Genomic DNA, 27890 nt, shown 5'->3' with positions numbered 1-27890 from the left:
AATCAGATTTACGGATAACGCTCCGACAACAAACAAAAGATCGAGGCTAGCCGTGCTCATTATACTTTGTCGATCCGTCTAGTCTAACCTTACTAGTTACTTTCCTCCCAACACAGGCCTCTTCGTCTGTGTTTTAACTACTTTCCTCACTTCTTCTGCGACATATAATCTCCTTTTAGGGACTCTATTTTAGGCTTTCTGTCAGCTAATGTCAACCTGAGCCATTTCAGCGATCGCTTTGCCTTTGCTGGCCAAGCTAAACGCATTAGCCAGGTTAGCTACTTGGCTAACCAGCTCTGGCTGCCTCTCTGTGACCAGCGAAGCCAGTTAGCTTAGCCTGCTAGCTAGCTAGCTTTGCTAAACCCCCTTTAAAACTTGACACTGACTGACGCCAGTGGTTTTGGCTTGTTACTGACAAGCCATTTTACTAAAACTCGTGTCGTAGCCATGTCTGGACAGTCGACGGGCTGTGGATTTCTGATGTCGGTTGTTGTCCATGGAGACTCTGCTCTGAACGAGCAGGAAAAGGAGCTCAACCAGCGACTCCGTCGGCTCTATCCAGCCGTAAATGAAAATGAGACTCCGCTTCCCCGGTCCTGGAGCCCGAAGGACAAGTTTAGCTACATCGGGCTCTCTCAGAACAATCTCCGTGTACACTATAAAGGTATGACATACAGAGAATATGGAGTTAAGCACTTTATTTGCCAATGCTAACACCAACTTTGCTAAGACTAGCTTAGCATGAGGTTAGCGGATCAAAACCAGCTGCCGTTGTGGCTAAAAACAAAGTAGGCTAAGCTAGTAGCATCGTCAACAACAAGACAGAGGACATCTTGCAACCCGACCAGCTGGCGAGGTGTAGCCACAGCCAAAATTTGATCTACTAGCTTGTTAGCTTTGCCTGTTAACCAGTTTGTCAGTTCCATGAAATGTCACCGCGAAGCTTTCACACCAGACAAAATATCGAACTGATTTAAAACTGTTCAGTAAATAACATGCAACAGTAGTATCACCTTCTTTAAAAGTACACATTAAGCTGTTTCTGCAACATTTCACCCTCAAAATTATATCGTGTAGAGTTAGCTAGAGTGTATCAGTTAGACAACCAACTGGTAGGCTAATGTAGCATTAGTTGGCAATTAAATGACAGGAAATACACAGTGTTAAATATCGTGATTAGCCTAAGTTACTTCCCAGAATTGTTAAGGCTTTTATTTAAGTAGCTGTTGATGACAGGATAGACATAAGTAGTTCTTCGCTGCTGGGGGTTTAATATCAAGAGTCTTGTCAGACATTCAGGTAGGACTAGTTGCAAAGCAGAGCTATTATGAGGGGTCTTGGAGCAGGCCTACAAGAAAAGGCTAATGTTTACAAAAGAAAAAAAAAAGGTGTTTCTGTGCTTGCTGGGTGTGTTCTAGTATTCTGGATCTGACTGGCCCTCTACCCTCACTCTTCCTTGTTGCAACTAGAATGTTCTGTCTTTGTATTACCCACTTACCTCAATAACATATCAGGTTAGCTAGATGGCTAGATGTTAAGTAACTAACTTTTAAATCATATAAAACTTTCACCTGAACACCATTCAGTAAACAGGGGACTACCTAAAGTCCCACTTTTTCTGAGCACTTAATTTCCTTAAAACTCGTTTAACAGTGCATGTCTGATGATCATTTTAATAAAGGTAAATATCAGTGTTTTTTGCAAATGGAAACACTTAGATATCTGGTACCTCACTCGTGTGGATCAGAGCTGAAAAGACTGATTGGTCCTTTTTGTTAAGAAACTATGCTAATAAGTAATTTATCAGTATTGCTTAAAGCTAAGTGCCAGGAAGTAGCTATGTGTGCTTAAGTAAAATGTTTAGGAATGCTGGTTAGGCAAAACATTTGAATATATATATATATATATATATATATATATATATATATATATATATATTAGGGATGCTCCGATCAGGTTTTTTGTTGCCGATTCCGATACCGATCACCCATGAGTGCCGATCACTGCCGATCACCGATAATCACATGGATTGGCTGTAATTTTCTTATAAGCACTGCCGACTATTTGATGTGGAAAAGGAACCATAAAATCCCCCTAATTTAGACAATAACATGTACATAGTACAATGCTCTATCTTTCAGTAATCAGTAGTACTATATTTTAACAGACTGAAAACACATAAGGCTCTCATAAGGCTAAATAAGAAAGTAAAACAAAATCTTAATATTGCTAAAAACAAAAAGCCAAGTAAAAGAGGCGTCCTCCACCACTGAGAACGGTTGGTCGTCAAGGCCGATTAACTGAATTATTTTTGTGGTTATTTGCTTGACTGTCACGCTCATACGGACGAGTGTTGGTAACTGTTGGCTGCGCTAGCTGCGCTCTGGCTGCACCAGCGTCTTCCTTTCATTCTGTGCAGTGAGCCTCGAAAATTCAGCGTACTCCGTCAAGTGTTTGTTCTTTAAATGCCGTATTAGATTCGTTTTATTGAATGATTTTGACGTACTTCCCCCGCGAGGTACTTTTGCGTTGCACGTGTTGCAGGATGCAAACTTTACATCATTCTCACACACAGTGTAAAACTTCCACACGGCAGACATGTTTGCTTTGGATTTGCAACCGCACGCATGCAAATTGTGGAGGAAAGCGGGAGCTATGACACTGCCCGCAGCGCTTCTGCAGGTTGCAGAGTATGAAATATAGGTGGTCAGATTTTGTGATCGGCAACAAAAGGCATTGATCGGCGAACACCGATCACATACTTTTTTACGGATATCGGCCGATAATGATCGGTGTCCGATCGATCGGAACACCACTAATATATATATATATATATATAAATCCACAAATGCTTCATTTGAAAATTTGAATGTGGGGAAAAATGTACATTTATAATGTTGCACAACTACAAATACAACTTGGTGAAATAATACACTTTTCACAACACATCCAAGTTTGTTTTTATTATTGTCTGCCTCACTACAATTGACACAACCAGTTCCAGGTTCTCTAGATCTAGAAGACTAATAAAGCTTGCTTTATTATAGGTATATAGAGGTAGCCAGGCATCTTTTAAACATTGATATTTAATAATTTTTTTTTACTAAAATTGAAATGAAAGGGTAATGGGTTATTGTAGATTAACCAGGTTCTGTCCCACATTTAGCTAATGCAGCAGTACACTTGACATGACTCAGTATTTCCAAGTGTAATGCCATTAAGAACCGATATTAATACCAGCAGCCTAGTTATTTCCTTTTGCAACGGCTACAAACTGCAGCTATGTGATATTTGATTGTGTAAATATGTTTTATGACCTCATGTTGTTGTTGGCAGCTCCTCACTGAAGCTGCTTTAGCTAATGTTAGCTTTTAAGACAGATCGAATGACAAGCTACACATTTCAGAGCACAGGAGGTACAGATTCACAACATTTAGGTGACAATCTTCTGACCACTCACTAATTTAATGCTACAGTTTTTTTTTATTATTAAAAAAATGCATCCCGTGAATCTGCATTATGTTTTGGGATTACTAAGCCAGCTTTTTTCATGTTTAAAGTTTTTTTAATTTTTTCATGTTTCAAAGGAAGTCTGTCTTCCTATTGTTCTTTACACACTGTCCCATGGGGGAAAAAAAGTTTATCTTTTGGGTTATTTTCATTACAAATTTAAACTTTGATGGTAGTGTGTGTCTACAGTCTCCTCTGATCTGATTTGATAAAAACTTTTACATTATTTGCTCTGTGAACTAGAAGGTATGAGCAGAGTTCCTTTCTAGTTTACAGACAAGTATTTTCTCTATTTTCTCCGTTTGATCATGCTTTTTCATTGGCGGTCTAGAAGGTTTAGTTTTCCCCTGAACCATAAAATCCTTAAATGTGCTTTAAATTAGATTGAAGAATAGTTTTCCTCAACTTCTCTCTTTCTTTACTCTCAGCATTTTTAACCTATTTATGACTTCAGAAGGTTTCCACAATGCTTTGTTGTAACCTTAGATTATGTATTTTATCCCAAAGGTCACGGCAAAACCCCCAAGGATGCAGCATCTGTACGGGCCACTCACCCCATCCCAGCTGCCTGCGGGGTCTACTACTTTGAGGTGAAGATTATCAGTAAAGGCCGTGATGGGTAAGAAACACAAAACATTTTGGGTGCAACACTTGATTTATGTTATATTGAGCTCTGCTTAAAGCTTGGATAAAGTGTTGGCAATAATGGTATTTTTACCACGTTGTTCCAAAGATAAACATCTCAGAAACAAATGAATTAATTGACACGAAGTTTGTGTAAATCTCCACGACTTAAATGAGCTACTTATTTCATTACTGCATTGGAAGGTTAAACACTTACTTTGATAAATCAGTTCATACCATATATTCTGTAAAACTCATGATTAATCCATCAGCTGGAGGATCCATGTTGCATCTTATTTTTTTTCTTTCTTTTTTTTTTTGTAACAGCATGTTTGGAGGCATTTCATTTATATTTCTTTAAAGATTTAAAATGTGAAAATTTTAACTTATTAAATGGAGAAATGCTGTCATACTAACATGCAGTTTGTTGCACAGTAAACATTTATTGATCATAATGCTAAATTTAAGCTTGTTGAAGCTTGTATAAGGATTGTTACCTTTGCACAATCGTGCCAAATACAGTTCTGCAGCCACTTTGCCCTCTGAAGAAAAAGAAATGGAGGGATATTATTGGTTAGTCTTTTTTATTGGTGTTTTTAATGATTTTAAATCTTGTTAGTCCCACAATTGTCTCCAGGCTCAGTTGAGACAGTGAATAAGCTGCTCATCTGCAATGATGAAAATTATTTAAGAAAGTGGAGAATTGTTAGAAGTAAAAACAAAAAAAAAAGTATTCTTTAATTGACTTAATATAATTTGAATTTAGGAGTAATTTAAATCTGCTATATTTTTACTTTTTCCATAAACTGGAGCCTAACTGTGTTTGTGCTGTTTTTAGCTGAGTAAATGAACAATCAAATACCTAAAAAGTTTAAGAAAAAGAACAAAAGCAGTTTGTTGTTGTTTTTCTTTTGGAAAGCAAAGATAGTTTTCGTTAATCTTTTATAAGGTAGTTTGAAAATCATTTAAAAGCTCCCTGAGATTTCTGCGTTATCAGCTGTAAAGATATAAACATTGTAATTTAAAAACCGGCCACTTTTAGTCCACTAACATCAGACTCTCCATTAGGAATAGAGGTTTAGATAATAGTTTTTTTTTTAACTTTTCTGGGTTCCTAATTATTATAAATAATTTGATTCTGTTTTATTTTAGTAGTTATCAACCAAGTGTAACACACATTGTACACCACATAAGGTTTGTTTGATTTCAAATCAGGAGGCTGCCTAATAACACTCCACCAAACACTCCAAAGTCTGATTGAACCAAACATGATAAAAATCCTCAAGAGACTGGACAACAGTCTGTGACTCTAAATAGAAAATTAATATATTTAGTTCTGTAATAACACAAGTCATATGAATCTACCTAATTAGTCCATGAACAACCAGTTACCACCCCACACACATCCAAAAAGACAAATATGATTCACGCTAAGTAGATTAGATACATAGCTGTTTTCACACATCACAAGTATAGTGATTTTTCAGGAGAATTTACAAACAGTTTGGTTTGGTCTTCTGCCGCTGCTGTTCACAAATCCACTCCACAGTGGGGGATTCTGCATTAAATGTGCACTCTAATATTTTAAAATACAAGGATTACGATAGAACATCTGTAGAACGTAAAGGAGGCAGGACGTTTTGCCAAGCGGAAGGTCCATCTGGTGATGGATGTCACAAAGCTTTGGCCATAAATGCTATGCTGTGTGACATTTGTTGATCAATAATTCTCTTGAATAAATAAGTATCAAGTAGCTCAGCAGGTTGAAAAGGTGTACCACGTACACAGACTGAAGCTCCTTGACACAACAAGTCCCAGTATCTGCCCTTTGCTGCGTGTCATCCATCTCTCTCGTCCCCATTTCCTGTCAGGCAACCTTTTAAACAGCTAACAAATGTTTGGTATTCACATGAATTATTAAAGTGTTTCAGGCCTGTACTGCATGTGCATAAATGGCCTTTGTTTACAATACTCGTCTTCTTAAATTTTTTTTTGCATTTGCATTTTAACTTAATTAATGGTAAGTAACTTAGTTATTTTACTTCTGTTGATTACTTTGTAAATTATTGATTTTTTCAAGTAAATATAAAAAAATTGATATTTTAATCAATTTCATTTAAAAGTGCTCAAACACCCAAAATATATAATTCAGTATCATATAATTACTTTTGGTAATAATCTGATCTTAATTATAGTCAAATTGAATGAATCTGTAGCTAATAAATGACTGAAACAGAATACGTTACCTAGTTGTACTTGAGGGTTAAAATGTTATTTTTCTTCTTATAGTAGGCAACAGCTTTACAACCATCTCCTAAACTTCTAACCATCTGGATGTGGAAATATATTCTGTTGAGTAATAAAATAGATGTTAATTTGTTTCATTTAGTCAAATGATTTGAACCCAGGTTATTGAAAAAGAAACACTTTTTTAAATTGATAAACACCAATATTTATTTATCTGTGAAGACTTTTGTTTTCTACTGTAATCCAAAAGCATGCTAATGTGATCAGGACAAAGTAAAATTTACCGTTGCATGTTCTATGGTCCTGTGTATTTACATCACAGTAGGAGGGAAAAACAAATAATTGTAGACCAACGCTGGACCTGTTAACATGCTGGTGCAACTGAATCATACAAAATCAAACTTCCCAAAGCCAGATTAACAGGCATAGCCCGGTTAGTGTTTTTAATACCAGAATGAATTATTCATAATTAAATCATTAGAAATTTGAGTGTTCTTCTTCGTGTTTACATGGAAATAATTCCAAATTGAGATTTAAATTAGATTGCTTTAAATCTGGGGGTTGGGAAGAGTTTTGATTAGACAGGATTGTGGACAAAACTAGAACGGAGTGGCTTGAACTTAAATGTGAGCTGTATTTGTACAGTATGGGTTTTTTTTTTTGTTTGAGGTATTAGTTATGCAACTGTGTATGTTGGGGTAAGTTCTGCTAATTTTGGCATGAAAAAATGCTTTGGTCAATTTTAAACTTCCTTGTTTTCTTTATAATTTATTCTACTATTTAATATTTAATGGACATGAAGGTGCTAACTCAGCTCTCTGTCTTGCAGCTACATGGGCATTGGCCTATCAGCTCAGGGTGTAAATATGAACAGACTCCCTGGTAAGTTGGCATTGTACTTTATCTCTTGTTATTTTTTCTTTCATGATTTGTTTTTTTTTTGTTTTAGCTGTAAAGTTTTTTTCTTGACCAACGGGGTCAAAAAAAGGTTTTTGGTTGAGCAAACTGCAATTATCTGATTACATCTGCAAGATTTCTGTCAGTGAGGCTGGAATGCAAAGTGGAATAAAAGTGTGATAATGGTGCAGAAGATGAGAAAATGTATGTGCAGATGTCCTTCAGTTCACTGAAACTCCAACTACTGGCTTACAGAACCATCAGCTTCGACTCCATAAATTATCTTTTTTTTATGTTTTTTTTTTTTTTTAAATCAAAATCTGGTTCTAAGACATCACTGGAGTTGTTCTTTTTCTAAAAATGTAATGGAAATTACACTGTAATGCTCAAATTGTAAATTCACATATAAAGTTGTGGTTGTCCAGAACCGTAAGACAGACTATGTGAACGTATCAGGTATTTTGTAGGTCATCTAGGGTGTTTGAACTAAGGCGTTAACCCTTAACATTCCACTAGATCTTTGGCGCCCTCGATCGCTATAGCTTATATTGTCAACAGTTTCTCAGGAATGGTAGTGTGTAACTCTCTGGGGTCAGTTTTGATGGATATATTCCCCTTCAGGTGATCTTCGGATGTGTTCCAGACATCTATATCATGTCCAGGGGCTTTACAATCCAGCCATAAAATGTGGTGTTCATTCAGAGACTCTATGATAAATCAACAATTTTTGTAATAAAAAAAAATCATTATTACTAGCATGTTGCAAAGAGACCTGTAAGTTGATCAGGAAATAATAATGATGCCACTTCCTGTCAAACTTTTCACCAGTTAGATAACTTGGTGAGAGTAACTGAGGGGGTTTTGTTTGTTTTTGTTGGGGGTGTTTATACCTGTTTAAACTAGGCATTGAGTGAAATGATGCTGCATTTAATACATTATGGCCTTGCAGTCCCTCCACTCTTTGCTATGAGAAGAATCCCAGTGTTTAGTGTTTGAATCAGCGTCACCTAACATTTATCTGAACTGGAGCTAGTGGACGTTTATGGACAAACTGAAGGCATTAAACTTTAATCAAATCATAAATTCTGCATCAGAGATGTGTAAATTCCTGCCATTTAGACACAGAATCACCACCAGTTTATTTTAAGAAATTCTGTCCAGTCAAAATTTTTACTCAGCAGATTTAATCAAGAAAGGAAAGGCATAGTTAAAAACTGACACTAGCACCTTTGTTTTTTTTTCTGCTGCTGCCTGGTCTGTGCCATATCATGGTACCATTCGTAGTGATGACAACGTCACTCATGCACTTCACTGAGGTTATCAGACCAAACAGGAGCCCAGACATCCCTTCACCAGCCTTAGAGACAGGCCCACCCTGGAGCTCCAGGCTTTATGTACAGAGATAACAAGAGGCCAGAGTAAACTGTAAACCTTGCTGATTGAGAGGGGCAAGCAGAAATTTACTAATTGTGATGAACAGATGCCAGGGGGCTGCGGAGTTGAGAGCTGTCTCTAAGTGATGAATGTGGCACTGGCAAGATTAATCCTGCAGCTCAGCAGTAACTCGCAGGATCCTTAAAACAGTCCTTAGACCAGTTCTGCTAAAGGACGACGTGTGTTTCACTGTCCTCCCCAACAAGGGTACAGACACACCCTTGGACAATGGAACTTATGTCCATAAAAAGCAAAAATAAAACTGAAAAATTCTGAATTATATTCTCTATGTAATAATTATCTCCTCTCATATTTGAGATTAACAACAGAGAAAGGATTTTCAGTCTGTAGATGCTGGAATTGGAAATGACAGAGAGGTCAAAATGGTAAAAACATCCAGTAGTTCTTAGAGCAAATTGAGCTGTTCTCTGAAAAACTGGGGAAAAAAACAGTTGTCTTCTGCTGTCACACTAAAGATAAAAACAAGCTGTTCCAGTGATTGAAAAGGCAAATTTCCCTGGATTATTTACAGTAGAGTTCCCAGAGGAGTCCTTGAGCAAGGCAATAAACCACTGCAGGTTTCTCCTAGCTGCTCCGGGGGAAGGGCATGGTCCTTCTCATAAATGTCTGATTCTTATTGTAGTTCAACATTTTAAAAAATGCTAGTACTTTCTGAAGCTTTGAAATAATGATGCAGCATTTCTATTTTTGTGCTGATATGCTTCCAAGTCTGACTTGGGGTGTGCTTGCAGTTTTTCTTATTTGCCCCAATGACACTGCAGAGGCACGAGAGAAGGTTAAAACATCAACTGCAGCTCTGGTTGCATGCAGAATATATACATTAGACACATTTGCCAATGCCTTTGTCTTTCAACCATCCTTTTTTGGCAGATTTCCACTGATGCTCTACTTGAGAAAATAGTGCTGATTAGTTGAAGTGCTACATCAGCAGTTTTTTTATTTATTTATTTTTTAGGCACGTAACATATATTCAGTTTATCCATTTTTCTGGCATTGATGTCCTTCTCAGTAGCTTTAGTCTGTAATTGTTGTCACAAGTTTTAAAAGGCAACACTTTTCACCTCATGTTTGGACACACTCTATCCAGGTTGGGACAAGCACTCGTATGGCTATCACGGAGACGACGGCCACTCCTTTTGCTCGTCTGGGACTGGGCAACCCTACGGACCCACGTTTACAACGGGCGATGTGATTGGCTGCTGCGTTAACCTCATCAACAACACCTGCTTCTACACAAAGAATGGACACAGTCTAGGTAAGGAGCTCTGAAACAACATCTGAAATCATAACAATGGTCATATTTTGAGGTGTAGATCTGTGTCTTAACCTCTGGAGGTGAATGTGCCACTTAGGACTAAAAAAATCAGTACTTCTACACATAAACTTGATCGGTGAGTCAGAAACACGTCAACAAGCTGTTAATTAGTCTGTCCTGTTTCACTGATGAAAAAAACAAAGCATATCTGATAAAATAGGCCAACAGTAAGCTACTGGATTGGTTGGGGAGAAAGTAAATTTGCATACCTTAGTGTTCTGGATATTTTCTACTTTCTTTCAGCTCTATTCAGGTTGCTGTTTCCATTTGTACTATTCTTCTCTGCAGCATTTAAACTGCTGACAAAATAGTGCAGAACACTCTCTGTCCTAATCTGGCTTATTAGACCATATTTTTTCACACTGCATTTACCATACTGTCTTGGCAGTAAAAGCATTTCAAGTTTGCCAGAGGAAAGCTTTTAATGAAAAGTAGCACCAGCAGGATCATAACACAGCCCTGATGGGTTGACATCAATTAGCTGAGGGACTAATTAAGACGACATCTTAAAGTACCAACAGGATAATGGGGGTGAAGTTAAACCTGCAACTAAAGAGGTCCTTGTAGAAGCTGCAGAAGTATTTAGAACTGGCCGCAAGTACTTAAAAACAAAGCTTTTCTAAACAAAAGCCTCATCAGAAAAGCTAGCATGGAAAATTTTAAATGTCAGTCCGGAGGCAGGAGTGTATAAGCAGGTCTGTTTTTATAGGTGATTGTTTGACCCCTCACAACCCAAGATGGTAAAAATTATTTAAAAAAAGAAAAAAACTTACTTTAAAAAAAGTGATTTGAAACTTGTGTATGTGTGTATATGATTATACTTGATGTTTACGTTTATTCAGACAGATCAAATTAATTTCATCAAAACATACATATAGTCATCTAACAATATGATTGTACCCAAGTGACGTCTGAAAAGAGGTAGGGTGAAGTAAAACTTATTTATTCCTACCACATCACCAATAATTAATAATCGCACTTTACAACCATCCTGCTTCCCAACTCATGGATTTAAGAAAGGAGGAACTATAATTTTATACATATATACATATATGAGAGCTGAGTTATATATATATATATATATATATATATATATACACACACACATATATACATATCCATGTACATACAAACCCGCATACGTGCATTTGTACATATACATGCATACTTCATGTACAGCTCTGTGGTATAAAGTTTTTAACGCTAGGCTGACTTCACAGTTCACGTGCAGTGTGTGTCAAATAGGAAGTTGGCTTAATTTGGCTTATTTTTTTACAGCTGTGTACTTGCTGTGGATGAAGGTGGTATGTTTGCAGGTTGTTCTGTTGCATTGTTGAAACTGCAAATAGTACAGTTAAAAGGAAATTATTCCGTTTACCTCAAAACATTTGACTCTGTTATGATCTAGTTTGTTGGCTTTTAAAAGTCACTAGTGATGTAGTAGTACATGCATTTGTACTTGGATGTTTTAATGTGGAACATTCGGCCCGGTGCAGAGGCGTACTGAGTTCCCACACAGAACTATAACTGCCTCACGCTATAGCCACTCATGTCTACTCCGTAGACAAATATAGTGCATCCCAGCCTCTGGTTAACATCGTGGCTAGTGTCAGTTCTGAGGAGAGTCTAAACCTTGAAGTTGTTAAAGTCTTTTGTTTGGAAACAGTTTCCTGGTGAAATATGTAAATGGTAAAAGATGGGTAAATAAAGCAGTGTGCCAGCATTGTTCAGTAGAGATCGGGTATGTTTTTGTCACTGTGTCAGACGTGTTGACACATTTGAAACCACACCACGCAAATGTAAATATCAGTGCAGCATGGAAAAAAACAAAAACCTAGTGCATTGAAAACGCAGCTTCCAGCAGCAATTTAACAGCCTCTCTGGAGCTCGAGCCAAAGCAGTGACACATGGTTTTTCTGTACAAGCAGACAAAAACCATTCAGTTGTTGAGAACACCAAGTTTAACCTCCTAACGCATGAATTTATTTACAACCATATAATAATGATGATAATAAATAATATGACATATAAGGGGAAAAAACATGTGGGTTATAGTCATTTGGATTACCAAATATAAATAAATGTAAATATATGTATATAAATAAATGTAATACTCTTTTATTAAAAAAAAGCTAAATATGCTGTTCCTTTTGATGTGCATGTGTATTTTTTATTCTATTATACATTTTTATGTAGTTTATTTAAGAATATTTTATTTATTGGAGAATTTACTGCTGGTAGGGTTGTAATGGTACACCAGAAATCACAGTTCGCTACGCACCTTGGCTTTAAGGTCACGGTTCATCAGTTCATTTTTGGTACAATAAGGGGAACAAATTGCAAAACAAAATTGCTTCTGTTTTTGTGTAAACAGGAACGCCTTTAATGACATTAAAAATAAAACAAATAACTGCATCTGTACATTGTTTATTTATTTGATTAGCGTTCAAAATATTTAAATAAAACCACAAAAGAAAAAAACTGAAGCTAATCAAAGGTATTGGCTGAAGCGCATGCTTATGATGCCCATTTTACACAAACAGTCAGCAAGCAACTGTTACATTATAAGTAGGACTTGAAAGCAAAAAGCAAAACAAAAAGAAACAACCAAACTTTATCTTAGAGTACATACATAAAAGTTCCACAATAATAATTCAAGCACACACAACCAAACGTTTCAGTATTTCCAGTATTACTCTCCTTACTTGATTTAAATATTTAAATGCAACCTAAAAGTCAAAGAACCATCAATAACACTTTTGGCCTTCACATATTTTAATTATGACTAAATTTCCTATTAATGTCTCAGGATAAAATTAGGACATTATAAATGTCCAGACTGTCAACGCTTGACATTAATCTGTCCATGCATTCAGCTCAAACAGGATTAGAGGTGGATGTAAACTTGTGTTGAGTTATTTTTGATGCATGAAAAGATTGTATAAACCGTATTTTCTTTGTGTCTTTGACGGTGAACAGCTTCTACCTCAAGTGCTGCTCATGTGCTACTTTATCAGGGTCATTTTTCTGCTGTAGAAATCAGGGTTAGGCCGTTAAATAAAGCCACGTGAAGCAAGTTTCTCATCAAGATAAAGGGAGCGCTCTCATTTCCATGACTGATTAAATCACAGTACTGCAGAAAGATTACAGCGATAACCAGATTACTCATCACATGTAAACACAACTGTAGAAAAAGAGAATTCCTCTGTTACTGATTATTTTTCCTTTTTCTCCCTCTCTTCTTTCACAGGTATTGCCTTCACAGACTTACCAGTAAGTACCCACTTTTCTCTTTAGTTTCCATTAGTAATCAGTACACACAACTTGAGGCCATTTATAGAAATGCATGTTTAATTTTCATCAAAATGTCCACTGTAGTCAAAATGTTTACACTGTTAAAAAATGGATTACTGGCTGGAAAACCAGTGAGCTTCAGATGTTTATAACTGGAGAGCTGGATTTTCTTTACATGGAGATGAAAGCATTTCAAGCTCCTTTTCTTTTTCCTCCAATTTACAAATGTTGGAGTCGCGTCTATCCACTTTCTTTTTTAAATATAAGGTAGATAGAATCTAATAGAAGAGGACAGATATCCATCTTTTCATGCAGTCTGTTTGTTTGATGTGCAACAAGGATGACAGTGTTCCCATTTCTTTGAATTTTGCACCAGAAGATGTTTTTTTTTTTTTAGCTAAACGTATCAAGTGTGAACACTCTTTAAGGGCCCAACCCCCTTGCATCAGATTTGAATATCACATCAGTCTCATTGTTCTCATGCTTAATGTGAACAACTCCTACACTAAATGGACATTAATTCCAGTGGGATTTGTTCATGCATTAACCGAGCAGAGAATAAAAAGGTTCTTTTTTTCCTCCACCTCCTGCATGCTCAGTTGCAGATGAAGCAGGGATTGGCTGTTTTTTTCCAAGGGAGAAGAAAAATAAGAGTCTTAGCCACAACAATAATCTATTGAGCAGCAAAACAGACTTGGCAGTGAGCCTGACATTCATGTTCCTCCAGAGTTGAGCAGTGAAGTGCGTCACCTCGACACAGCTGACCTTTGTGGTTATTGGACCGTGACAAAGACTACTCTGAGAGACACACACAGGGCTTTGTGCTGCTGTTCTTTAGGGGACAAAACCTCGTCCCAACTCCTAACTTAATATTAAATCAGTTTTCTAACCTCCTCTTCTTTCACACTTAACTATCATTAGTACTGAGGCTGACTCAACAGCTGCCTCCAGCAAGCAGCACTTATTTTATTTTTATAGGTTTTGAAAAGCATCAGTAACCTTAATAGATGACACATTCTTATATTTCAGTAAAATCTAATTCCTTATACAGGGTGCATTCACAAAATGCTTCAAGTATGCTCTACCAATCAGAGTTCAGCAATTCCAGGGAATCCCCAAAATCCTATCCCGCTACAAATTTCTTTTTTTTTTACAAGGAAAGTTTAGGGTCATGGAAAGTATTTTTACCCGGTAATGTTGGTGGACATGGTGGTGGAAGAGGGGCTCTTCTTGGAAAAACTACTAGAAGTTAACGCCAAAGTAAAAATGGAAGCGTGAGACTGCATATATGCGTTGTTGCTCCATTATTTCCTTTTTGTGAATGAGCTGCTTTCTGTCCTGGCCAATTGGTGAGCTGGGTTTTTTTCTCCCTTCTACTGGTGGACATTTTGGGGACTATCACCTCTAGCGGGCAGTTTTTGGAACTGCATGACTTTCAGGTGGTTTGGTAAACTTGAGTCAAGTACAGCGTGGAAGCAAACCAAACCAGATGAAGGAGCAAAATTTCTCATCATTCCTCCCCAATTTAACCAAGACTATCCCGGACTATCCTGGTATGAATGCACCCTTACTTTACCGAGTTGATGCCCACGTCTGAAGATGTAAGTTCCTGTTACATCATTTTGGTAAAAAGACGATTTAGCCTGTTTTCATACAAATGTACATAGCATCAGATGTATCAACACCCAAACTTTGTTCCTTTTCAAAGGCTTTGTTCAAACCTGCTTGTGTTAAGTTTGTTATAAGGAGCAGATGTTGAGGGAATCGACTTTAAATATTTGCTAATATTTGATCTGTCAGATCTGGTCTCTTCACAGGATTTGCTGACAATAAGCAAATTTAGAGCTACACACTTGTGTGCTCTGAAGTCAGGATTTGTACTGATGAATGCCTGATCACGGCATTTATGAGGAGATGAGGAAGCTTTAATGACATGGTGGTTAGATTAAAACAAATCTGCCCCCATCAGTCTACCACTGCAATTTCATTGTGTAAGCCTAATCAGCGAGGAAAATCATTTTTAAAGGGGTAATTGTAGTCAAGAGTGTATTCCCTTTAGATTTATCCATTTTCCTGTTTTTCCTCTCATTATTTCCTGTTTTGATTCATACTCCAGATTACATTCCAATCTCCATTTCCTCCACTTTATTTATTCTTGACCTTCTGTCTCCTAACTGCAGCCCAACTTGTACCCGACCGTGGGCCTTCAGACTCCGGGGGAGGTGGTGGATGCAAACTTCGGCCAGCATCCGTTCGTTTTCGACATTGAGGACTACATGCGAGAATGGAGGACAAAGATCCAGGCCCAGATTGACCGCTTCCCCATCGGAGAGCGTGAGGGCGAGTGGCAGTCCATGATCCAGAAGTAAGAGGATTAGAAAGCTGAATTATTCCTGTTGAAACCTGTAGGATGCATGTTCCCTGTTGATATGTTAATGGTGTAGCTTAGATTAGATTTAAGGAGTTCTGGAGAATGACCTTTATGTCACTTTTTAGGTATCTGATTGTTTACTTCACTTTAGTTCTGCTGTGACTTAAAAATTTTAAAAAGCTAACTGAAAATAAACTCTGCAGAATATAAATATTTCTAGGTCATGAGGCATGTATGTAAGTTATTTGGTTACCGTGGTAATGTGTGCACATCATTGTGATCACAGGGACCTTTTTTCTTTTCAGCTACAAATCAGCTCGAACTTTCATGTGTGCAACTAGAAATCTGAGATGAAAGCATCAAATAAAATAAGCCTAATTTTCCATCAGAGCTACACTTTAATAATATTTATTTCCTTATCACTTTCATACGCTGGAGCTCATGCAGTGAATTTACAATTCAGAAGAATTTTAATTTTAAATGGATCTGCACTCTGTTTCAAATAAATAATGCTTTATATATATATATGATGAGTAATTATTGTGAAAAAGAGAACGCCTCCATGTAGAGGCAGTTAGAGGTCTGTCATCATGTCAGCATGATCAGATCTCTTTTACTTTTTAAAGCTCCATAACAACAACAAAAAGCGCTGCTGTCAACTTTACTCAAAAGGGCAGATTTTAAACTCTTTTCCAGTTAAAGTTTAACTAAGCTGGAATGGAAACCAGAGATATGATAATTTACATTTGTTAGCAAAAAAGTATTTACTGTTTCTGAGCGTAAAATGGGACAGGGTGTCCAGGTGTTGCATTTCTTCTATGTATCCATAAATTTTTTTGTCATTTAATCACAGAAAAAATGGTTGAATTAGCTGATGCTGCTCTAAGAACTTTTTCAACTCAGACTTGATGATGATTCTGTGAATATTTGAACCTAACATGTTGATAAAGCAGCTGAAAGGGAAAATAATTGTCAGATCTTAAAGGTGAGGATGATAAAGTAATAACCACAATAACAATATGTTCATTGTCCTTCGACCTACTTATAAGTTAACCTGGCATTTCAGTATTAAAGTGCAGCGTAAGCAATGAGGGACGACCACACTGTCCAATCACTGACCAACCAAGAGACTTCTGTTTTGATCTGGAAATTATGTCAAACTTTCCACCTATCAGAGAGCTTAGACTGACGGTAATGTCCAATCAGGAGCAGCCAAAGATCAACCAGTGAGCAGAAAGTTCTATGTGTGTCTGAAAAGAAGAAAAATAACACTCCTCTATGGCCAGAATAAAGCCAAGAAGACGTTTCTGATGGGGGTGGCGTCAACAAGCAGCTGGGCTGCAGTTGGTTTGTTGAGGATAGCAGGTGTATAGTAGCAGAAATAACTGGAAATGAGGGAAAAGTGTAAATATGTAAATAGTTTGTTTGTTTCAATGCCAAACTTCTGTTAGTAATAAATTCTGCTTTCTTCTTCTGGTCGGCCATAATGCTGCTACATCTATTCATACATTCATGTTACATCATTTTAGCCTCATAATCTGACAACTGAGGCTGTCCTGAAAACATCGTGTTTACATGCTGACTGGGATTAAAAATGTTTCTACATGCATTTTTACTAAAAAAATAGCACTAAAGGTAGTTTGGAGTTTTAAGGGGTAACTTTTGTTGCCCCTCAGCATTGTGTTTCTTTGGTGCAGAGGTGGCAACGGGGGCAGTCAGCCAAACTAAAGTGGGTGTGTAATTGACATCCGGCACAGACACTTGCTTCTTTATACTCTGACACGGTTTGCAGCTTTTTGGTTTGGTCTCCTCAGTGGCTGTTTACATCAACTTTTTACAAATCAACAAACAGGATTTTTGTTTTTTACTTGGTCCAAATAATTTCCAGTTGCTTCTCCTTCATGTATGTTGTCTTTTTATTTTATTTTATTTTGTTTTGTGTTAAAAGGATTATCATCTTCTTTTATTGGTATGGTTAGGATGGTTTAAAAAGCTTGTTGTGTGCCACAAACCTTTGACTAAAGGAGGGGTCCAGCAATCTTTTTATAGCACACTGTTATAGTTTGCCTACAGCGTTCATGCCACTCAGCTCTGGAATACATCAACAGACTGTGTCCCCTTTAAAGGCAGTAATCATTACAAACTGGCTGTTTTAAAGATGCGTTAATCTTTTACTCATTCCTGTCCACATAAAGAGGAAATAGCAGATGGGTAGTGATGCATGTCATTTATTTTATCATTTCTATCACTATAACTGACAATGTAAAAAAGAGTGTAGACGGTGTTCATAGTAATTTACAATTTTTATTTAATTTTATAAATCATACAGTTTATGTATCTGTTATTTGTTGTGTCAGGGTAAAGCTGAGCATTGAGACTATAAGAAGTGCTGGAAATTACAGGTGGGAGTGTTTTACTGCTAACTTGAGTTGGATCATGGCCCCATGGACCACATCCCCAACAAAGAGCCAGAGCTGGGATCCAGTAGGAAAAGCTGTGGGGCTGTGTTTCTCTCATGCTGTGTCCTGATGGGATTAGCTCTCTGTTGCTATGATTACGTGTCCTGAATGGATTTAATCTCCATTTGGTGCATATTGGAGTTGAGGGTGGGGTAGAATGGAGAGACTCGCTGCCTTGATCCAGAAAACGTCCCCTCACGGGCTGGGATGAAAACAGGAAGTTGTTAAGCTCTGGTCAGAGCAGTGAATGGGAAGTGTTATTGTTTTGGTAGCTTGATGATGAGCCTGCGTGAGCAGAGGCTCCTAATCTGAAATCTTCCTGTGAACAGAGTTTGTAGGGTCGTACTGATGGGAAAGCTCGTTTTGAGCAGATATAAACACTGAGAAAAGGAGTCATTGTTAAAAAGTGTTGCTGCATTTTGGGATTTACGATAAAGAAATAGAAATAAAAACAAATAAACTTTCTGTTGTGAATCACAGTTTACAAACTGACTTCCTTCTTGAAGTGTATCCACCGTTTTCCTGTGCTGGGTTTGATTGTGACTGAGAGATTAGCTGCACACGCACTTTCACACTTCCATATTTTAGATTAGAGTAAATCAGATTATCTGTTTCACGTCATGAACTATTAAGGTCTCACTCATTCGATTAGTTAAAAAAAAAAAAACATTGTTTTAAGGTATGGAAAAGGAAACTACAAAAATTAAACTAGTGTTTAAATTTTTTCCTATTTTAAGATCGAATTGAGATCTATTTTTTCAGGTGGTCCTCATAAGCTGGTTGAGCTTGATTTATAAACCAAAGTTAATCCTGATGTGAACTTAAACTGCATACAGGAGTAACAGGAGTATTTTACTGTTTAAAAGTTCTGTGTATTTGATGGCATTTCACACTGAGGTTATGGAAATAAATGAAAACAGTAAGGATTGACAGCCATTTAATTTTTGTAGCTTTTTTTGTTTTATTGCTTTTTGTATTCTCAGAGGTGTGAAACAAGTAAAAAAAAATTTCTTGCAGCTGTTTTTCTAACCACAGTGTTTTTTTTTTTTGTTTTTTTGTTTTTTTTCCCCTCCATCAGGATGGTGGCTTCATACCTGGTGCACCACAGCTACTGTGCCACAGCCGAAGCCTTCGCCAAATCCACTGACCAGGCAGTGCAGGAGGAGCTGGCCTCCATCAAAAACAGACAGAGTGAGTCTGTTTCTAAATGATGCCCTTTGCTGGTGTCGGCTTTCTTTGTGTTAAGCACTGATTCTTAATCTTTTATGAGCCAGGTCCCCTACTGACCCACACCAATAAACATATTACAACAAATCCATTAATTCAAAGCAGTGTTATTCATTTAAACTGAATGCTGATAGCAACAAAAGGTACAAAGATTTAACTTGTTGTATAATTGTATGGGGTACTGTGTATTAATCTCTTCCTGGATCTGTAGTCCGTTACTTCTGATACCTTGTGATTAATACAAGTACATTTCAAAGCTGACAAAATATTGCTTGTGGTCACGTTTGCAGAGATCCAGAAGCTGGTGTTGTCAGGTAGAATGGGCGAAGCCATCGAGACCACCCAGCAGCTGTACCCCAACCTCCTAGAAAGGAACCCAGACCTCCTCTTTATGCTCAAGTAAGACCAAGGCTGTGTTTAATAATTAATGCCGCAAAATCACTAAAATGATGGGAAAAAGGCTTCATTTCATGGAAATCTTCAGCTGGAAATGAATAAACTGAGACTCCTTCTGTCCTTTATAGATTTATCCTTTTAAAAACTGACCAATTACCCTCGTTTTTGTGCCATGTTTAGTTTTTATTTATTTATTTAGTGGGACCCTGCATATTAATTGACATGTAAATATGCCAGATTTAGCTTTGCCAGTTAATTTTCCCCTGTAGTCCCATGGCAGGTCAGTATAGCAAACATGATAAAATACATAGACACAATATTTATAGAAGGATTGTAAAGATAATTGTTAAGAAATTTCTCTGGTCTCATTTTTCGTCCTTTGTTTTGTTGGTGTTCTCTTCACAACGCTCTCTCCTTCTTTATTTGCCTCCCTCCTTCCTCTCGGCCTCCAGGGTGAGACAGTTCATAGAGATGGTGAATGGGACGGACAGCGAGGTGAGGTGTCTTGGCGGACGTAGCCCAAAGTCTCAGGACAGTTACCCCGGCTCACCCCGGCCTTTCAGCAGCCCCAGCCACAAAGCCAGCAGCTCCCAGCCCTACCACACAGGTACAGCCTAGAGGTGCTCTGCTTGATCACATATGGCCTGAAGAACATCAGGACAAACGGACAAACAAGGCTCCATTTTACATCCACTAACAACAGCTTTACTTTTATTATTTAAATAATAAATAGTAAATAGTTCTTTTATTTCTTTAACTTGAAGCGCTTACTTGGATGCTTAATGACTATAGCACATAAAAGTTAAAAAAAAGAATTTTTTATCTGTTTTTAGGGATCGACAGCAACTTCTGTAACGGTGTGACGTCTAACAAGAACCACAGCTCCTCCCCTCACAGTCACAAGCCCTGCCCCCCCAGCTCTGGCTCCACCCTCCCAGCCTCTGACATCAGCCTCAATGGGAGCCGCAGCCAGCAGACCATCACCAGGTACTGAGTCACACCATGTCCAGGTAGAATTCAACCTGTCGACCTTCTTGCGTCAGCCGTGAATACCCAGGAAGAATAAAAACCTGTTTTCTCATCTGATTGTAACAGGGAAGATATTTTCTTTGGAAAGGACACAAGATAAACTGTTTGTGTGTGACACGAATATCACCGACCTGCACTAAGTCACGAGAGGGTAGATTGTGCTCACAGTCAATAACCAAAAGAGGGAATTTTGTTTTACTTCATTTTGTGAAAATGACGGTTTGGAGATTAAAGGCCATCGTTGTAAAACTCTGCTGGAAGTGAAATACAGCAACGACTCCTGTGAGCTGTTGCGCCTCCCTCTAGCGTGTGTTTGTTTTCCCCTCAGTAACGATGTGGACATGGAGGTCGACCACTTCACCAATGGAGTGACAGAATCATCCTCCAATGGTTTCCTCAACGGCACCTCCAAACACGCCACTGAGCCCGACGACTGTGACGCAGACATGGGTGGGTGGAGTGTGTGTGGAGATGAAGCTTAAGTATTTATCAACACTGCAGCCTGGTTACGCTGAAGTACGTTTGTGGCCTGGCTGATAAGGCGGTCTATTTCAGCAGCCTCTTTGGTTGGAGTTAGTATCTGATTCTCAGTAAGAATGGAGGAAGAAGCACAAGTCAGTTCAGGCGGTCAGAATTACTACTCACATGTGGAAATGTACACGCATGTATATTTAAAATCCTCTCTCTTGAAAAGTTACTCTAATCATTGTGAAATACAGTATTTTTCACTTCCAAATACCTGAGATTAATTAGGTCTTTATGATTTAGTTTATTCATTGTGATCTGTTAGCTGCAATGCACATGTAAATGACTGAATATGTACAATAAATAAAATATGTGAATAAAATTGGTTATATAGATAAAAATATAAATATATACGTATACAATAAAACAAGTAATTAATATATATTTATAAATATATAAAATCTTATAAATTTAAAAATATAAATTTATAAAATAAATTCTATTTTATCTGTTTTATAAGAATAAATTACTATAATTTATTTTTAAAATATATTTGATGAAGCAAACAAAAATGTAAATGAATAAAATAAAATTCTATAAATGTGTAGCTGAGGACAAAAAAAAATTTCTTAAGAAATGTCAGGTTCATAATTTTTAAAAGATAGTTACTTAAATATAAACATCTTGTTAATTGTGCTTATTGCACTAAAATAAAGTGTTAAGTTAGGGATTTTTATCATTTCTAGGTTATTATGCTGTTGTTTTACTGGTCCTGCACTGGAGATCACATGAGGTTTGTGGCCTCTGGACTAAAATGTAACATCCCTATATAGCACAGGAGGTACTGGGCTGGAAAATGATTCCAACAGTGGTACCATGTTGGAAGAAGTTTAAGAAAAACTGTCGTTTGTGCTTTTTTATATGCTGAACTGACCGTGGCTCTGCAGAGGTGGAGTCTGCTCAGTCCAAGAGGCAGCTGTGCGGCGGGAGCCAGGCGGCCATCGAAAGAATGATCCATTTCGGCAGGGAGCTCCAGAGCATGAGCGAACACCTTCGCCGCGAGTGTGGCAAAAACTCAGCCAACAAGAAGATGCTCAAGGTAACCTCAGAAATCACATTTCCTTTTCTCTTTTTGCTTTTCATGGTTAAATAAACGAGAGATTTTTGGTAGTTCTTGGTAGACACAGGTGCTGCTCTGTGGTTGTGTTAAATAATTTTATGCATCACTTGCTTCCAAGAGATTTGGAAGCAATTCAGTTTGTTTATATTGTACCTTTTTTTTTTTTTTTTTTTTTAAAATAAAAATCATCTAAAAGTACTTTAAAGAGATATAAGTTGAATAAATGTCGAAGTAGACGCAGGCTTGTTCAGCTTGTATTCATATAAAGCTGATTCAGACAAAAGCAGCCTTGCTGAAGAAACCAGTAGATTGATTTTTCATTTCAATATAATCCTCATCTTTCCGGGTTAAAATGGTGTAGGGAAATTCCTGTTTTTTGGTGGAAGAGACCTCCAGTAGTCAGACTAAGGGAGAGACAGAGGCATCAACATATGATGTAAAAGGAGGGTCAGGGATACCTCCTGCTAAGACCAGCTCAATACCAGCTCGTCTGAACCAGCTCTAATTATAAGCTGTACCACGTAAGAAAGACTGAAGACTAATCTTAAAGGTAGAGAGGGGGTCTGCTTCCTGAAGCCAAACTGGGAGCTAGTTTCATAGAGAGGTCTGATAACTGAAGGCTCTGCCTCCCATTCTACTTTTAGAAACTTTAGGAACCACAAGTAAAAATTCAGTCTGAGTCAGCTGATCTGTTGGGGAAATCTGGAACTATGAGAGCTTTAAGATACAATATGGCTTAATAGATGAGGAAAACTTTTCTCACTTGCCTGGATTTTTCAGGGGGTAAAAGATACAGTTAGGGAATGATCTCTTCTGGAGGATTTTAGATCAGCTGGAGACTTTTCAGAGTTTTTAAGATGTGATTAAGAGGAATTTCAGTATTCCAGTGTTGGAGTAACAAATGCATGGTCTCATTTTTCTGCATTCCTTTGAGATTCAGTGTTCCTCATTTTGGTAAAATTAATAGGTGAGGGAATGCAGTCCCAGAAAATTGTTTATACAAGTTAAAAGATTAATTTTATTTAAAAAGTTCCTGACAGTAGTAGTGGAGACCATAGGGATGTCTTCCAGAGTAACTAAATAAGCTAGACATCGTCTTCCTGAGGTGGCCAGGTCCAAAGACAGCAGCCTCAGTCTGGTCTGAATTTAGGAGAAAATAAGACATGCTTGTTGTCTAACAAACTGATTGGTTTCATTTGGCTTCAAGGGTCATTATATCCGTGTTTTGCTGTGCTGTCTATGAACATGACTTTAAGGAAGCATCTGTAGAAACAGAATCCTGAGGAGCTCTTTAATCCCAGTTACATGTTCAACCTCTGTAATACAACACATTCAACACAGCAGCACTGAGACCCAAGAAACAAGTTTAGACAAGCGACAGACGGGGAGGAAACTGCAGATACAACCTGTAGCCACAAGGCAGAACTCAGCCATACATGTGTTTCAGTGCTGAAACTTGAACTTTGAGGAAGTGCCCTGTGGTGTGATCGCTATCTTTTCCTTGTCTCCTGCTGCAGGATGCATTCAGCCTGCTGGCCTACTCTGACCCCTGGAACAGCCCGGTCGGCTACCAGCTGGACGCTATTCAGAGAGAGCCGGTTTGCTCCACTCTCAACAGTGCAATATTAGGTACGTCAGCTGTCAGCGAAGTCGCTGTTAAATACTAACTCGTTTGAGCACATGTGAACGCTTTTAAGGGAAATGTTTACTCAGAATGAGTTTTTATTACATTTTACATCAGAGTTGAGAGCTCTTCTGCACATGCTTGTCACATTTTGCTGCTGCTGTGAGCAGCACATATAAAGCATCTGTTGTATTTGTGTTGCAGCAGAAATCTGAGACTAATGCCCTGAAATCAAATCTGCGGGGCTAGATAACACTCGCGTTATGACTTTAGGTAACTAGTGTGTGTGGCAGCAGTCACAGGCACGTTATCTGAACCGGTGACATCTGAGGTCACAAATCAAGCATGAGCTTGAACCTTTGACATTTGTGGGGTCACTGAGGAGTGTAAGGCAGCATTTAATGGCTCTGATTTTCCTTAATCTTTGATTTCCACGGACGATGAGTGTTCTTGGAAATCAACGGGTCAGGTGATGGCTTCGCCTTAAATATAAGCCTCAGCTGAACTTTCTATGTGCCTGTTTTGATTGATTTAGCTCTCAGTTGTGAATCAGGAGTTTTATTATATGAATCATGTAGTCTGAAAAATCACATTAAAAGTCAGTATGTTAGTGCTCAGCACCGGGTGATAGGAACCAACATTTATGTCATATTGCTTGGCTGAAGCTATATGTAACAAAATGAACGTGTAAATATTCCTGCTGAGGTCAGTACCAGCTCTGTCTTGCTGTTGTCATGTCAGCAGTGGCTTGAGTGAAAGTGTCAGAGATCGGTTCATATTCTGGCGTCAAACCGAGGTGACGGCAGCGCATTATCTGGCATAAGCAGAAAGTCCACACATCTTCTCTCTGACCAGAGTTCTAACCAAAAACTGAGTAATGGGCTGATTATATACAGAAAATTCTGTTTATTCCTAAAAGTACATGTGTTAATCTGTACAAGACCCTAATTTGAGAGGTGTGAACCAGCAGATCCTTCCTCCAGTACACAGTGTTGGCAACCTTTTAGCTTCAACGTTTAACACATTTGACTATATGGGAATGCTGACATATTGTCCTTCCTCTGTCTCCTCTGTTTTCCTTTTCCAGAAACTCACAATCTGCCCAAGCAGCCCCCCCTGGCCCTGGCAGTGGGTCAGGCCGCCCAGTGCCTCGCCATCATGGCACGAACTGGCAGCGGCTCCTGCGCCTTCGCCTCTGTGGACGATTACCTGCACTAGCCACATGCACACACGCACACACACACAATCTCTGAGGACCTGCCCAGCAATGCCTTCCTCCGCCTCCTCCATCAGTGTAGTCCTTTTTAGCTGAGGAGACCTTCCTCTGCACGCCCTAGTTGAAGGTTAACCATCTCACTCCCTTCCTGTCCTGCTTTGACCAGTTGACATGAGCAACACCGAGGATCTGAGGTCATTTCCGGGCAGATCTTCAAAGTAACAGCAACACACCACACGCATTTAAAACACAAGAACACCGCCTCCCTCTCCATCGTAAATATGAAGTTGCGCCTCCACCTTGGTTGCTCCCATCCTCCGGCCCTCAGAGGCTGCTGCATCTGTGTCCTCTTGACTGACAGCCGGGGAACGGCAGCTGGCTTTAAGATACTCGGAGAGCCGAACTCTTGTGGACTCGCCGCCTGCAGATAAAGGGGGCATCGCGCCGGGGTGGACAGCCTGCCAGACATGATAGAAAACCGGGTCAGACACTAATGAAAAGAGGGTGGAGGTTAAAAAAAAAAAAACACAAACTAAGGAATAAAAAAAAAAAAAAAGAGTGACCATCATGGCCGACCACCCTTTATCACGGTCCCCGTATACCTGGCTCACCAGGCGAACATGCACACAAACGCAACATGGAGGCCCCCCTCCCCACCCCGCGGCCTCCTCCCTCCTCTTGATTTCAGGACCTTGGCGGAGTTTTGACACGTGGACTCGGGACTTCGAAGAAGCCGGAGAGAATCTACCGTCTCGACTTGACGTTCCCCGTTTTTAATCTTTTGTTTAGTTTTGTTTTTCTTGGGCAAAGTGGAGGGTAAGGGGGGCGGGGGGGTGGTTGGGAGGTGGGTGGGTTACTTGGGAGGAGTGGTTACCTGGCTCTTGTTTTGTTTTTAGTTCTCCAGGTTTACAAGGCATGGTGCAGACGATGATGATGATGATTATTATTATTATTATGGTTATCATTATATTAATTATTGTTACTTGCATTCACAGTATATTTGTTGAGCGCCAGCGAGAGCAAGTTCCACCAACTTACTATAATAAAGATCCCAATTCCACCGATTTACCAGTGACCAGCGTGTGTACATGTTAACATTTATATATGAATGCAACAAAAAGGAATTATATCAATAGAGCGACATATTTAGTTATCAAATGAAAGGAAATCATTAATGAAAAAAGATCCTTTATTGCTTTGTACCGACACCAGCAACCCCTGAAGCGTGCTGGTTGGTCCTAGTTTCTATGTTGTGTGTTTGATTGACTCCAGGGCTCCTCCGCAGGTATAAAGTCATATAATTACAGCTTAACTGAATTTCCCAGAGAATCTCCAAACACTGGTGGGATTTCTGTGAAGGAACCCTGTGATGATTTCACTCCCTAACCCCCCCCCCCCCAGCTGCACAGCAGGTTTGATGCAAATGTTAGTTTTTATTTTCATATTGATGTCTATGCTAATCTTTAACCCACGAAGAACTCAGGAGCCTAAACGTCCCTTTGTTTATCGTCCTCGGTTAAGGGTAGTAAGGTCCGACCGACCCTGTGCCTCGGCTTTTCAAGACTTGAATTCGGACCAAAGTACCAGACCTGGAGCGAAGTCTACGTAACGAGCTCTGCAGTTGGTTTTTAAAGTCAATCTGAATTTTTAGCATCCTGGAAAAAACGCCCCATTTCTGACATATCTGTGCCAGCTCAAAAGTTTAGGATAAACATGGCAGCAGCTGCAGCTTATCCTCAGTCCCAGCTCTATCTTAGCTCAAAACCACAGAAACCCGTAATCTCAGTTTGACTTTTGTTGGGTAACGACTTCTTTTCACCCCCCCAGACTGGCTCAGAAGCTGGGTTATCTTTATTCTGCTTTGCTCCTGGATAAGATTTTGCTATGTGGATATTTCTTAAGCTGTTTCCAACTCTACACGTCTACCCATGCACCATCAGAGGAGGGCTTCCTCTTCAGTTTTTACCAGATCCCCCTCTGGCCTCTTAGCAGTAAACCATAAAGATGCAAAAACAAAATAAAGAGCATCCAGTATTGTCACTGTGGCGACCACACTGAACCAAATACTTTAGGAAGACGACGGCGCAGCTCTGTGTTTAACCCCTGTTTGCTACAGGAACGCCAAGGCTTCGCTAGATAAGACCCCCCCACCCCTCCCGCACACATGCACAGGGGTTCGGAGTTGACATTTCTCAAGGTGGAACCGAGCTTTTTCTGTACCTTGTTTTTTTGGTTTGTTTCTTTTTACTTTTTGCTGACCACAAGCAGTCACGGCATCATTTAGAAAACGTAGACAAAGTGTCTGTTGTCTCTTTCTGAGTACGGTCTGAAACCTATGCATGCCATAGTAAAAAAAGTGGTGGTAAGATCAAGTTAGATGTCTCTTATTTTATTCTTTTTGTTTCTCCTTTTTAGCCAGTTCACAGTGTATAAGGAAGATGTCAACCAGTAAGTTGTCCACTGCTGACTGTGTGTCCATTTGGAGAGAAAAAAGGAACAAAAAAATGTGCAATTTGTGTGAGGGTGAAAAGATTTCTATTAAAAACGACAAATGATGAGAGCATGTGTGTGGATGCTGCATGACGCCTGAAGCTGAAGTCTCTGCGTTACAGAGAATTTGTGGACTCGGGTCCGTTTAATC

At 38.7% G+C, this 27890-nt stretch overlaps 1 protein-coding gene across 1 annotated transcript; it reads left to right on the top strand.

The window, feature by feature from the left end:
* Nucleotides 1–5: 5 nt before the first annotated feature.
* Nucleotides 6–27809, top strand: ranbp9 (RAN binding protein 9). The gene is made up of 14 exons (XM_041991697.1): nt 6–664; nt 4018–4129; nt 7211–7263; nt 9821–9988; nt 13299–13321; nt 15523–15707; nt 19251–19363; nt 19690–19798; nt 20248–20402; nt 20629–20782; nt 21153–21274; nt 22237–22388; nt 23927–24038; nt 25121–27809. The coding sequence occupies exons 1-14, from the start codon at nt 448–450 to the stop codon at nt 25249–25251; spliced, it is 1806 nt and encodes a 601-aa protein (XP_041847631.1). The 5' UTR covers nt 6–447; the 3' UTR covers nt 25252–27809.
* Nucleotides 27810–27890: the final 81 nt, after the last annotated feature.

Source organism: Melanotaenia boesemani, chromosome 8, assembly GCF_017639745.1.
Source record: "Melanotaenia boesemani isolate fMelBoe1 chromosome 8, fMelBoe1.pri, whole genome shotgun sequence".
In the NCBI taxonomy this organism is placed as follows: domain Eukaryota; kingdom Metazoa; phylum Chordata; class Actinopteri; order Atheriniformes; family Melanotaeniidae; genus Melanotaenia; species Melanotaenia boesemani.
This window is presented reverse-complemented; position numbering and strand designations above follow the sequence as displayed.

What these genes read in the sequence shown, in the direction of transcription:
- ranbp9 (XM_041991697.1), top strand. Translation starts at nt 448, where the DNA reads ATGTCTGGACAGTCGACGGGCTGTGGATTTCTGATGTCGGTTGTTGTC. An exon ending in GACCTCCTCTTTATGCTCAA is followed by an intron (nt 19,799 to 20,247) that starts GTAAGACCAAGG and finishes CTCGGCCTCCAG; the next exon opens with GGTGAGACAGTTCATAGAGA. An exon ending in CCAACAAGAAGATGCTCAAG is followed by an intron (nt 22,389 to 23,926) that starts GTAACCTCAGAA and finishes CTCCTGCTGCAG; the next exon opens with GATGCATTCAGCCTGCTGGC.